The sequence below is a fragment of the Nestor notabilis genome, unplaced genomic scaffold (assembly GCF_000696875.1).
Source record: "Nestor notabilis isolate BGI_N333 unplaced genomic scaffold, ASM69687v1 scaffold908, whole genome shotgun sequence".
NCBI lineage: Eukaryota > Metazoa > Chordata > Aves > Psittaciformes > Psittacidae > Nestor > Nestor notabilis.
Genome location: NW_009939399.1, coordinates 56,232 through 68,577, shown reverse-complemented (window position 1 = coordinate 68,577; position 12,346 = coordinate 56,232). Strand labels below are relative to the sequence as shown.

Genomic DNA, 12,346 nt, shown 5'->3' with positions numbered 1-12,346 from the left:
GAGAGACTCAGACAAATCACATATTGATTCATCTACAACATCTCTATTGAATTCATGGAGTTAATAATTTTTTAGAACTATTTTATTTCCTGTAATATTACTGGAAGATTTCCAGAGTGCACATAAGCACACATACACATATGAAAAATTATATTCTAGAATTTTGATTAAGCACATTGAGGAATATATTGTATTTATCAATTACTATTTTTATCAATTCCTACCCACATCATCTGAAAATGTATTTAGTTTCCCCCCACTTCAGACTTTTACCCCACAAAGTTAGAGATAGCCTTCATTTTGTTTACCTAACCAAATGGCAAGCACAAACATGAAGTTAGGGAAAAAAAAAAACCAAAACAAAAACACAACAAAAGAGACAGTTGGAAAACCTGGGTTATTAAATTTTGTAGTTCACTGACACCTCCAATACAGCACCAAAACATACATTAACTTGCAATAGATTTGTTTCCTCAGTACCAAACATCTATCCAAGTGTATAGCAAGGGTATCTGTTTCTTCCCCAGCTCGGTTACACAATGCATCTGTTCCTTTATCACCCTCTTCTGATGTGAATACAGAAGGAAATTTACAGAGACATACCATGCCTGTAATCTACCTGTTTACATTAATTTACATATGAAAAGCAGCAGATGAGTCAATGTTTGTTCAAAAGTCTTATGACCCCAAATTGAGCTCTTTATACCTCATACATTGGGTGAATATGTATTAAAAAAAACCCCAAAAAACAAAAAACATTGCAGACCAACTCTAAGAGTCACAGAACATGCTCAACCGGCCCTTATATTAATGAAGTCTTTTGTCACTCCAGCTTAAAAAACCAAAACCAAACCAAAATAAAAACAATCCCCAACACAATCAAACAATTAGGGATATGGTGGGATGAAAGCAGAACCTTGTATAACCGAATACTGTGGTTTCAATATTTTGAAACGCATCAGAAAATTTTGGGGCTTGGTATTGCTGTTAACATTTTAACTAAAAATATTCAAAGTCATATCACCTTAAAGCTGCATTAGTTGAAAGCAGCTTGTTTAGATTTAATTACACCTAACCTTTCAGTAGTGCTACTACACCATTAAAGGATAAATATAACTTAAATTTAAACTTAAGTGTGTATTTAATTTTTAAACAACAAAATACTTGTAGGAATAACGTGGTAATGGCAACAGAGGAGTCTTACAGATTTCAAAGAATTCCCCCAAGACCACAAACTGTTACTTTTGTTATGACAAAAGCAGACTGATTAAAAAGGGGAAAGGATCCTCTTTTACACAGAGGTTCCTGTGTATGAAAATGTTTTAAAAATCACATATATGAACATGTTCTTGTATGAACCAGACTGGAATTAGCCGTTACTACTGATCAGTGAAGCAATTAGCAGCTCAGTTTGATGTAATGCATGAAAATATACACTTTCTACTTTTATTAATTCCTGTAGTATTTTATACATTAAACTAGAATTCTGCTATCTGACTAGACATCCTTCCCTTACCAAATCTGCACCAACAGCCTGAGAAGGAACTTTACTTTTAAGGAAAAATCCTGCAAACTCAAACATAAGTCACAGTATTTTAATCAGTCAACATAGTTCACAGAATCATTAGGTTTGGAAGGAACCCCTGGAGATCATCTGGTCCACCCTCCACACCAAGGCAGGGCCACCTACAGCAGGTTACACAGGAACGTGTCCAGGCGGATTTTGATTGTCTCCAGAGAGGGAGACTCCACAACCTCCCTGGGCACCCTGTTGCAGGGCTCTGTCACCCTCAACATAAAGAAGTTCTTCCCTATGTTGAGGTGAAAATTCTTGTGTTTTAGTTTATGACCATTGCTCATCCTGTTACTGTGCACCACTGAAAGGAGTCTGGCACCATCCTTCTGGCACTTGCCTTTGAGATATTTATATTCACTAGTGAGACTCTGCCTTGTACTGAGGAGTCCTGAAGCAGCCACTCCAGATGTGGCCTTACCAGGGTTGACTGGAGGGTGAGGATCACTTCAAGCAATTAAGAAATAAAATGGGATATACCTCTGCTTTTTACTTCTCTTTCTACCAACAGTAGTCCATTCTTAAAGCCAACTTCCCAAAAGAGCTAATGTAGACTGACTGCAGGAGAAAGCTTTAACATTTAAAAGCAATTTGCCTTCTAACAGGCTTCTTATTTCCCCATTACAGTCAACACCAACCAACATGCAGTTTCTGTAACCAAGGTAATGGTTTTATTTATCCTGTTTCCACCTGAATAGCTATAAAATGACTGATTCACTTACTAGACAATACCAGATCAATTAATTTTCATCTGGGCCACAGCACTGATCTTTTTAAGTCCAAATCCAAGAGATATAGTCACATAACAATACTTGCACAATACTATTAACTATAGTTATTAGTTACAAGTAATGGTACACCTCTACAAGTGTATCAAAACCAAACATGATGGAGGTAAGATACAATGGAAACAAAAGCCTGAGTACCACAAGACGAGGTTATATTAACTTTTAAAGCCTATAGACTTTGAAAAAATATAGCTGACTTGGGCAGCTCTAGCAAATAGTTATTATAAAAAGGCTAGAAAAGCTGTCAAAATAAGAAAATATCTACTTGTTTCAAAAGACATAGTATGAATAAACTGAGTTTGAAATATGCAGTAATAAAATACTTATTTTGCTGACAGCTTTTCTTAATGTGGAACCAAATGATCACACTGCAAGGCAAGTACATTACTGGTTCCTCTGGTTTCAAATGTTAGCATCACATTTGTATTTATACTGTTCTCTAAGTTCTGGTCTTCAGTCAAGCACCACTAAACATAATACAACTCCTTCTTATAAAACAATAGAACCCCCACTCTCATCCACTGTTAAAAAGGCAACTCCCATCCCTGGCCTGTGTAATCTGACTTGCTACTCTACATATGTACAGAGTAGGATGAGCTCGCACATCTTGGCACCATAAGAAATGTACAGTTTTTCTGTAGTGGGAAATTCAGACCAAAGGCTTGTTAAAATCTGACCAGTCACCAAACAATCAGTAAGATCATCAACTAGATCAAGAAGCTATTGTTCATCAACTACCATATGTAGAAAGAGGCTATTATTAGTAATAGCAGCTCAAAAGGATGCATGCAATTCTGGAAGCTTATATCCAGACTGATAGCTTCACCAGGAGAGATGATTATACTTATTCTAAGGCACCTATAAAATATAGCAAGATAGAGATGGAATGAAAGAAACCACTAGGGAAATAGAAAGCTAGAAAATAACAAGTGAGGACTGGAACAATAAATAAAAGGGTAAGAGTTGTTCTTGATTACAGTGTAAAAAGCAATAAACCACTGGCTAGCATTTCACTGATACTTTTCTAAAAAGCCATCAAGTCTTCCATGCATCATCACAATGCCTCTATGTCCTTACAGATCTTTAAACCTGAAAATTACTCATGTACCGCTCACATCCCCTTTCATCCCTATACCCTATTACTTTCATTCCACTGTGTATCTGAAATCATGTTGTAATAAATAATCCATAAGAAATCAACCCAGAGTGTATTTTTTTTTCTCTCCAGCTAGACACAGAGAATAGGACTATCTGTTGGGGCTCTCGTGCACTAAGAAATTATTTACGAACCAATGTTTCACTGACCCTACCTCATGTGTTACTAGAATGAAAATAATAGCATTCTAAACCTTTCTTTTTTTTTTTTTTTTTTTTTTGTGTACTAAATTGGAGAAACAATGCCACTGTGACTATCTGCCTGTATCTCTGGTTGGCCAGATTGCTGTCTACTGGCTCCTGCCTACATGGAGAGGTGAAACAATTAATTAAACAACAGGTTATATTTTGGTTATGTAATGAAGATTAATTCAAGGAACTTGCTCTGCAACTAGCATTTTTCCATCCACAAACAATAAATCAGAAGTTGACTGTGAATCACTTACAGAGGTAAGAGAGTAAAAAACCCCGACCCATTCATAAAAGTCAAGTAAAACCTAGATCAGCTATTAGTCACTTTTCTTTAAAGTCATTACTGCTTCTGCAAATATTAAAAGAAAGATAAAACACACCAAACTACTATTTTCTTAAATTATAAAAGTATTGTCTGTACATGAATCCACAGGCAAAGAAAAGGGGGTAGATTGCGAAAACTGAGAGGCTGCACACTGTACATTTTGTATACTTTGTAACATATTTTCATAAGCCAGTCTGGGCGCCAGTTGGCTTCTCTGTAAATGTAGTGTAAGAAATGCTTCAGTAATTCAGAAGAAAAAAGTGTCAGTAGACTAAGAGACTGAAAGAGGTCTTTTGCCTGCTGGGTTAAAAGAGCAAATACATTTAATTCATAGAACTGATTGCATGAAATGTAACATTGAAGTTACTTCTCATTTTCTAGCAACCTATTATCTAATAGAGATAACAGCCTGTTATCTAATAATGTACACAAATACACAGACTTTAAATAGTGGAATCAATTTGAATTTCACTATTTTGAGTGTTCCCTGGGTACATTCTTTATCTTTATATTCCTCTTGTACAACAACGACTAGGTAATATGACTGTGGCCCCCTTCTCCCACGCCTCAAGATAATGAAAAAGTCAAGAAAAAACTGTTGCTAGCTGTTTCTTCCTATATACACCATCTAGTTTCTAACACAGTACTGTAGAAAAATGTCTGCAAAAAGCAAACCTACAATCTAGTGTAATTATTTTAATGTAGAAATAGAATTTCAAATAAACTTTCATATTAGCAATATTTAACTGCTTGTGTAACATACTTTCAACCTGACTATATGTTTATTGTAAAAGCAGTCCATGTACAAAACAAATTTTATAGTAGATCAAGTTTTGGATGCTCATTATTACTAAACACAATCTTTGGCTAAAGGCACAATTTTTCATCCTTAAAATGAATGTATCAGGTGATTACTTTTTCAAGGCAGATAAAGAAAGCAAAGATTCAGTCAAGGTGACAATTACCACCTGGCTAGCTACAGTAATTACATGCTCCCAATTAAATGCACATACAGTATTATAGCATGAACACTGTAATTAGCAATATAGTGTACGTTAATATTGAAAGCCACCATATTTGTGTATTACTAGAGGTATTAAAAGTTATGTATATGACTGTCTGCTTTGAAGTCTGTTAACACAGAAGATAAATATAATGAATAAATCTGTGTCAACACCTGTGATTGAAGCTCTTTTCTACCACCTCTTCATACAGATACCACCATTTACACCTCTCTTTCCTCCACACCCTTCTCCCTTTTCTGGGGACTGACTACTTACTTGAGGGCTTACTGGGAATACAACTAATAACAGAATCAAAATCAGTCTAGACTTGCATTCTCACAAGTACATAACAAGTTATAGGTTACATACAGGATGCAGAACACTGTTCATCAGGATGAATATAGAACAAACCATGCCTTGAAAACTGTTAAAGAAAGCACTGTAATATCTGAACAGTCTGGATTACTCCTGTGAATACAATGATAAAACTTTAAGAAAAACAAGGACAGTGTACCGTTTAGTTCTTTTTGTAGGACAGAAATCTTATGAAATTTAATTTTCAAGATACTGAAATTCAAAGCAATACAATTGCTTACTAAACATGTTCAGAATATTCCTTCAAAACAAACTTGTAAAATTTTAGCCTCTTGACTTCCATGGGACTAGTTCACCCTATGAACAAAATGAAACATAAGCAGAATTTTTGTCACCAAATTCAATGAAAGCAGGATCAGGTACCATACAGAAATTAATGTCCAACTCTAGTAAGAACAATTACTTAAAAGACAATAACAAAACACTATTACCTCCAGCAAGGATCTTCTCTTCCAAATCACTCATTTGTTTCTTGTATGCTTTTAAAGCCGCTTCTTTAAATGATGGTCGTATTCTTTTTTTCTTTGGCATTTCAGTAACTATCTCTGGGACATTCTGATTTTCATCTTCCCGTACTTCTATGTCAGCAGCTATGTCACTTCTGACTTCCAACATCTCTTCACTGACCACACTGTCAAACTGTGTGTCATATTGCTCCCCTGGTAGTACTACATATGGAGTATCATACAAAGGCTGCTCTGGTTCGTATTCTTGGACCTGCTCACTAGTTTCACTACTGTTAGTTCTATTTTCTAATTTAGCAAGGACTTGTTCCATTACTTCTACATAGTCTGTTTCTTTCTCACCAGGTGGTTCAATTAAGTCTTCCTCATACTCTACTTTGTAGCAATAAGGCTCAGCATAAACATCAGAGTCAAGTGTTGTACTTGATTCATTTGCAGTCGACTGAGATAAAGTTCTAAACCTTCCCATGAAGGATGATCCACTGTCTTCATACCCACTTAAACTTTGTGTACTTTTATTCCAGACTACTTCTAAAGCTGACTTGGCTCGTTGAAGTGTAGATCCAAATTTAGGAAAGCTGAAAGTCTTATCAGAAAGATCTATGCTTAATCGGCTATGCCATGATTTAGGGGCTGTTTCTTCTGAGTCGTCACTTTGCAGTTCACTCTGACTTCGGTACATCATAGGCAATCTGTTTTGATTCTGATAAGAGGAGACAGAATTTGTTTCCTGATAATCATCATATTGAGCAGTCCACTGACTTTGTGATTCACTATCAAGGCCTGGACATGATGGAGAAGTACCATCAAGAGTAAAATCATAGCTTTCAGTATCATACTGGAGGTCAGAATTTTGGCACTTTCCAAAATCTGTCTGTTGATCTGAAGGGCTGCTCATATCATACACAAAAACTTCCTGTGTGGATGAGTCTAGGCCCAAATCTGCCCCTTGTTCCAGCTGATTCCAGTCTTTCCATGGGGAAAGATCATCATGTAAAGAAAGCTGAGAATCAGTATAGTGGCTTCTGTCTCCCGTTGCACATACTCCATTGCTTAGTCCACTGCCAACAGTTTCTACATTCTCCACATTATTTTGCTCTGGATACTGTTGCGTATCTTGGCCAAAAGTCTGTTCCTGAGAACTGCTATACCAGTTTGTAGAATCATCTTGCCTTCTCTGCCAAAGTTCTCGGTCAGAGGAAGACAACAATGAACTGCCATTTGTTCTGCTAAAATACTGATTTTCTGAAAAATCCTCAGAGTAAGATTGACACAATTTTGAGAAATCTGATTCCGAACGGCTAAGTTTTGGTGTCGCAAAATCATTCTGTAAATGCCATAGAGGAGTCACGTCTGTGTAATAGGTCTTTGATTCTTTTTCCATATTGTCAAATTCTGGTGACCGATTGTCATAATTTCTTCTGTTTGAAAAGGTGTTATTGTCAGCAGTTCTCTTAAGGTCTTTAGTATCTGGGGACTCAATACTCCCCTTTGTAGTGCTTGTTTTTATTTGAAATGCAGATTTGGATATCCTTGCATAACTGTTCTTATTTATATCTGATTCCAAGTCTTTATCACTGTCAGGAGACTCCCAGTCATGCATTTTAGTTTTTGTCTCCACAGTTAAAAGCTTCATATCCATACTCTCATATGTCTGAGAGGAAGGTAGTCCTCGTTCTCTTCTGTCTTTAATGTCATGGGAAAATATGTCTGTAGAAATTCCTATGCCAGTTCCCTTAAGTTTATATGACTTTTTTAAAATCAAATCTCTCTGTTGCGATGACTCAAAGTAAACAAGAATGGGTCTTGGCTTTGCATTTGGACAGTCTCTTTGTTGTCCCAGTCTTTGGGCAAACTCAATTTTAATAGTGCTTTGTGCCTCTGAGAACCCCATTTTACCTATTAATATTTTGTAAACTATGCTTTCAGTTTTTTCAAGCCTCTCTTCAGGCACATTTAGAAACCTAAGACTTGCTTTGTTTCCTGGATGGCCCACCTGCTTAATGTAGTCATGTATGTCCCGAGTTTCTCTTCTGGACTGTACAAATCCAGTTCGCAATTGTTCAATTTCATTTTGTACAACTTCTACACTACTCGAAATTTCATCAATTGATTGTTTCAGAGCATTAACATGCCCTCTTAATTCAGAGAGTTCTGTTTCAATTTGACTTATTCCCTGAAGCTCTTTAAAGATCATTTCCATAACATCATGGGTTTGGCTAATACAACCTGTTGAACTAAAGCCAGGTTCAAAAGTATTTGATTTCTGGTGACGGCCAGTTCTGTCTAGAGATTTACTTCTTAAGCCCCATGTTTTCTTCCACGTACTTAGTTCTGAGTCAGAAGAGACACATTCTTGGCTCTTCTTCCATTTCCTTAGTTTTCGTAAAGCTCCCAGCTTCAGTGTGTGTAAAGTGCGTTCTCCATCTGAACTTCCATCAGATGGTGCCAGGCTGCTTAAGCTTTTTCTGTTGCGTCTCACAGGCATTGTGTGTGATAAGTATTCGTTTTTCTTGCTGCTTTTTCCTTCACTTAGCGACTCAGAATATGAGCTATCATTTGAAGACAGATCTTGAACTATATCTTCATTATTACTGTTCCTTACAAAAATATGCTTTTGCAGCCCATTAGCAATAGCAACTCTGTAACTGAATGTTGGAGAAAGTGAAAATTCTCTATTACTTTCCTCTTCTTCAGTTGACAAGTTGCGAGCAGATGGACACTTGGCAATCTTTTTCACAGTGCTTTTAAAAGTATTTGAAAATTTTGGATTCTTTGTTTGTCCAACCTGAGTTAAGTCGTGTTCCTTTTTGCTCTGACAACTCTCTTTCCTTTTTGTACTGTTTCCCGATTTCTTTGTAAACATTCCTTTGCAAAGCTTATATATGTAAGAAGAGATCAGGCTTTTTAAGAGGGCAGAAACCATGGAGTGTAATTTATATTAAGTCGTTTCCATAAAACACAATTTTTGATCCAGACAAGTGTTTGTATCTCCAACAGGATCATCAGCAAATATTTCATCAACAGAGACTATAAAGTGCTCTGATGCTCTGGCATCATTTGACAGAGAAAAAAAAAATAATTAAAAATCTGCTTGTTTGAAACCAAATCCTGGAGGGGTTTTGTAGGTCTTGCAAAATCTCACTCTGTCGCACATGGCTTCTTGAAGTGTCTAAAAAGGAGGGAATGACATTACAATGGCTGCCAAGCAAACTTATAATTCAATAATACCAGTGTTGGTTTAACTGGGTTATAATTGAAACACAGGTGACTTAAGTATTTATTTATACTTTCCCCATAATTGTCTGAATAGAATTTTTCATAAAAAATTGAAGCCGAAAGCAGACCTAGGCAAATATTTTTAACATATATGAATAAGCTATGCATATTTACAGGTTTCTTTGTCCAATTCAATTCTCCAACTTTTAATTGAGATATTTGGTATTAATGCTGTCTGCTTTTTTTCAGAGTAATGACGTTTCAACTTAGATCCATATGATACACAGCAGTGGTCAGAAAAAAAAAAAAAATCAACAGGGGAATGAGTTGCTACAAGCTAGTAAAATAGAATTTTAGAAGTGTCTCTTGGTTCATCTTTTGGAGCAAGGTAGGATTCCGATATAAATCAGTATTGTATTCATGAAGTACTATTCTATCTTGAAATGGAATTATGCACACGACTATGGTTTGCAAAGTGAATGCTTTCTTTTTATAGGAGATTTTAATGCATGTGATGGTAAGCCAGGACTTAAAGTGGGCATACCTTCTTGGTTTCTCCTCTTTAAGAAATAACAAAATCATAATGACAACTGATGGAACATTCTCATCAAGCTTACTAAGTTTTATATTGTTATGGTCACAGAAAAAAACCAAAAGCAAACCACAAACCCACACAAAATGAGAGCAAGAGGGAGAACAAATATGATTTATGAGCCTCAGCAAAAAAACAGGTGGCATTACAACAAGAAAGCAATTTCATCTAAAATACGGAAGAGGAAAAGATTTCATGAGGTATGTGGAAGCTTCTAGTCCATAAAACAAAAGCTTGCATTCCATAGAAATATAGTCAATGCATTTTAAACACACAAATGTACTTTTTTGTAGGGTATATCATTCACCTCCCAGTCTCATAGCTGTAGAATAAAAATGAGACAAATAGCTCAGAAAAATCCAAGAATTAGTTCTTAAAATGGCCATTCCCAAACCAGCTAAAAATTCTTTGGCAGAATAAGCAGTTTATTCAGATCCACAGTATATGAAAGGTGAAAATTTGCTCTGTAACGTCTTAAGAGTAAAGGGTAAGAACTATCTTCCCTGTATGCAAACAGCATGGCACCGTATGAAACATTATGGCCTGCTCAACCACCTCAAGATCTGGTCTTTTCATCACACAGTTTGTCTTTACTGACCTTACTATCGTACTCATGGTCAATAATAAACACTAACTACTGATTCAGACTGCAGCTATGCACTGCATATGCACTATGTTGATAAGAACACAAGCAAAGCTGGTAAAAGCCTGTATGGCTTCTGGAATCCTGGAACAGAGGATACAAACAGACTCATGTCTTTCCCAGTTATAACAAAATTGGGATGCAGCCAAGAGGAAGCAGAACAAGCATGGGCAACATTCTTCATCCTTCCCAAAGTTGCTGCCTGTTATTTTATAAAAAGTGAAATACCTGTGGAACATGAACCACATTTTTGACGTATCAGCATAGCTCTAGCGACTTCTTTTTCTTCCAGGCTTATGCCTGAAGTCAGAGTATTGAGTGAATTAACAGAAAGCAATGTTTGGAAGCAAAAGAATGCTCGGTGAGACTGAAGGCAATTTTCAAGGCATGCAAGCAGCATTTCTCAGAATATTACAAAAATCTCACTAGAGCTAAGGCTGCCTTGTTTTCACATATTATTAATAGAAGAAGGAACCATCCTGGGACACTTTTCAGTATCAAAGGCATGTTTCTACATCTAGAAACACTTGTTAACCATTCAGCTGTTAACATTGCATGTTTGTAACCATTTATTGAACAAGATTTTAAGTTTGACTGCCTGGGTCCTCTGCTCACACAACCACAGCTTTTTAAGTGTCCTCTTAACTACACTTCACTTAGATGACTTGGACATTCTTGCCATTTAAGACTTCAAATCACCAATGTATAATATAAACAGGCTAGAAGGCTTTTTTACTGGTCCAGTCTAGAAAACATCAAGAAATAATGAAGTTATCATTGGAATCTGGAATATTTCCATTAATTTTTAAAAAAGGTTTAATTCTTCTCTGTAGAAGAATCTTGATTTCATAGTCAGCAAAATACGTTTTTTACCCAATGTCTAACCTATGCTTTGCATCAAAGATAACTGAAAATATTATAGAGATGCAAATTCAGTACTCAATTTATTTAAACCCAGTTTCTGACAATGCCATAGTAAATTAAAAGTTGTACTGTTACAAACACAGAGATCTGCTAAATGGAGCAGATTTAATTTCTCTCATGCAAGTTCCATTCCATCTCAGCTATATCAGTCATATGATCTGTTCATCAGTTTGCAGCCTATCACTGCTCCATCAAATACTCGTTTTAGAAAATTGTATATATATACATAGAATCGAGTGTGAGTCATTACAGGTCTCATCCATTTCTTTTTGTAAAGATTTGCATACGGTGGTTCTTACCATTTTAAATCAGTGTAGGTGAAAACTCTAGGAAATAAGGAACAGTCTATTGAGAAACACATAGGACTAAATCAATTACCTGAATAAGCTGCAAGTGGTGATTCAGTGATTTTTCTGCTTTTATCCAGGTCTCCCAATAAACTAGCATGACCTCATTTTTTATTTTCACCTTGCTCGTTTGACTTAAATCAATTTGTATGGTAAAGTTGAACACAGATGGGTTAGCCCATTTTAAGCATAAGGAATTGAGTTTGACTGTTACAGAAGTGAAGTGTAGGCTTTCTGCTGGATAGTTATAAGGCAGGAAACTGGAAGATGTTAAGGATTGTGAGATTAGAAATAAAATGAACTCCTTGTGTAAAGAAATGACACAAAAAAATTTCCTTCAACTTTTTACCCATACCAAGTCTGAATATAGACCTCTGTCAATCAGCTTGATGCTGATTAACAAAACAGGTAATTTGACAAATTTACTTCGGTAAACAGGTAATTTGGATTGATTTCAAAGATACTGTGGACAACAAGGATTGCCAAAATAAAACTTGTCAGTTGGAAGCAGCATGTATAAAGGATTTTATTTCCAAGTCTAAAACTAATGTGTCAGGTAGAAGGGGGGCGGAGTGGGCTGGTTTAAGTATGATAATGCAAGCAGTGTATTTTAGTTACATGTCTGAATACTAGATCCTCATAGATTCCCGATTTACTTTTTTCATTTTAACAAAACCAGCCTTCTATTTTTATAAAGAAATAAAACTTAATCATCTTAAAAATATAATTTCAGTATTTAAAAAGA

The 12,346-nt window shown here is 35.9% G+C and overlaps 1 protein-coding gene across 1 annotated transcript in view; it reads right to left on the bottom strand.

The window, feature by feature from the left end:
- The window catches only part of UNC13C (unc-13 homolog C (C. elegans)), a 128,907-nt gene extending 119,949 nt beyond the window's left edge, over window positions 1-8,958 (bottom strand). The window contains exon 1 of the mRNA XM_010019819.1: window positions 5,844-8,958. Coding sequence (XP_010018121.1) covers window positions 5,844-8,802 — 2,959 coding nt within the window. The 5' untranslated portion in view covers window positions 8,803-8,958. The remainder of the gene's footprint in view (window positions 1-5,843) is intronic.
- Window positions 8,959-12,346: the final 3,388 nt, after the last annotated feature.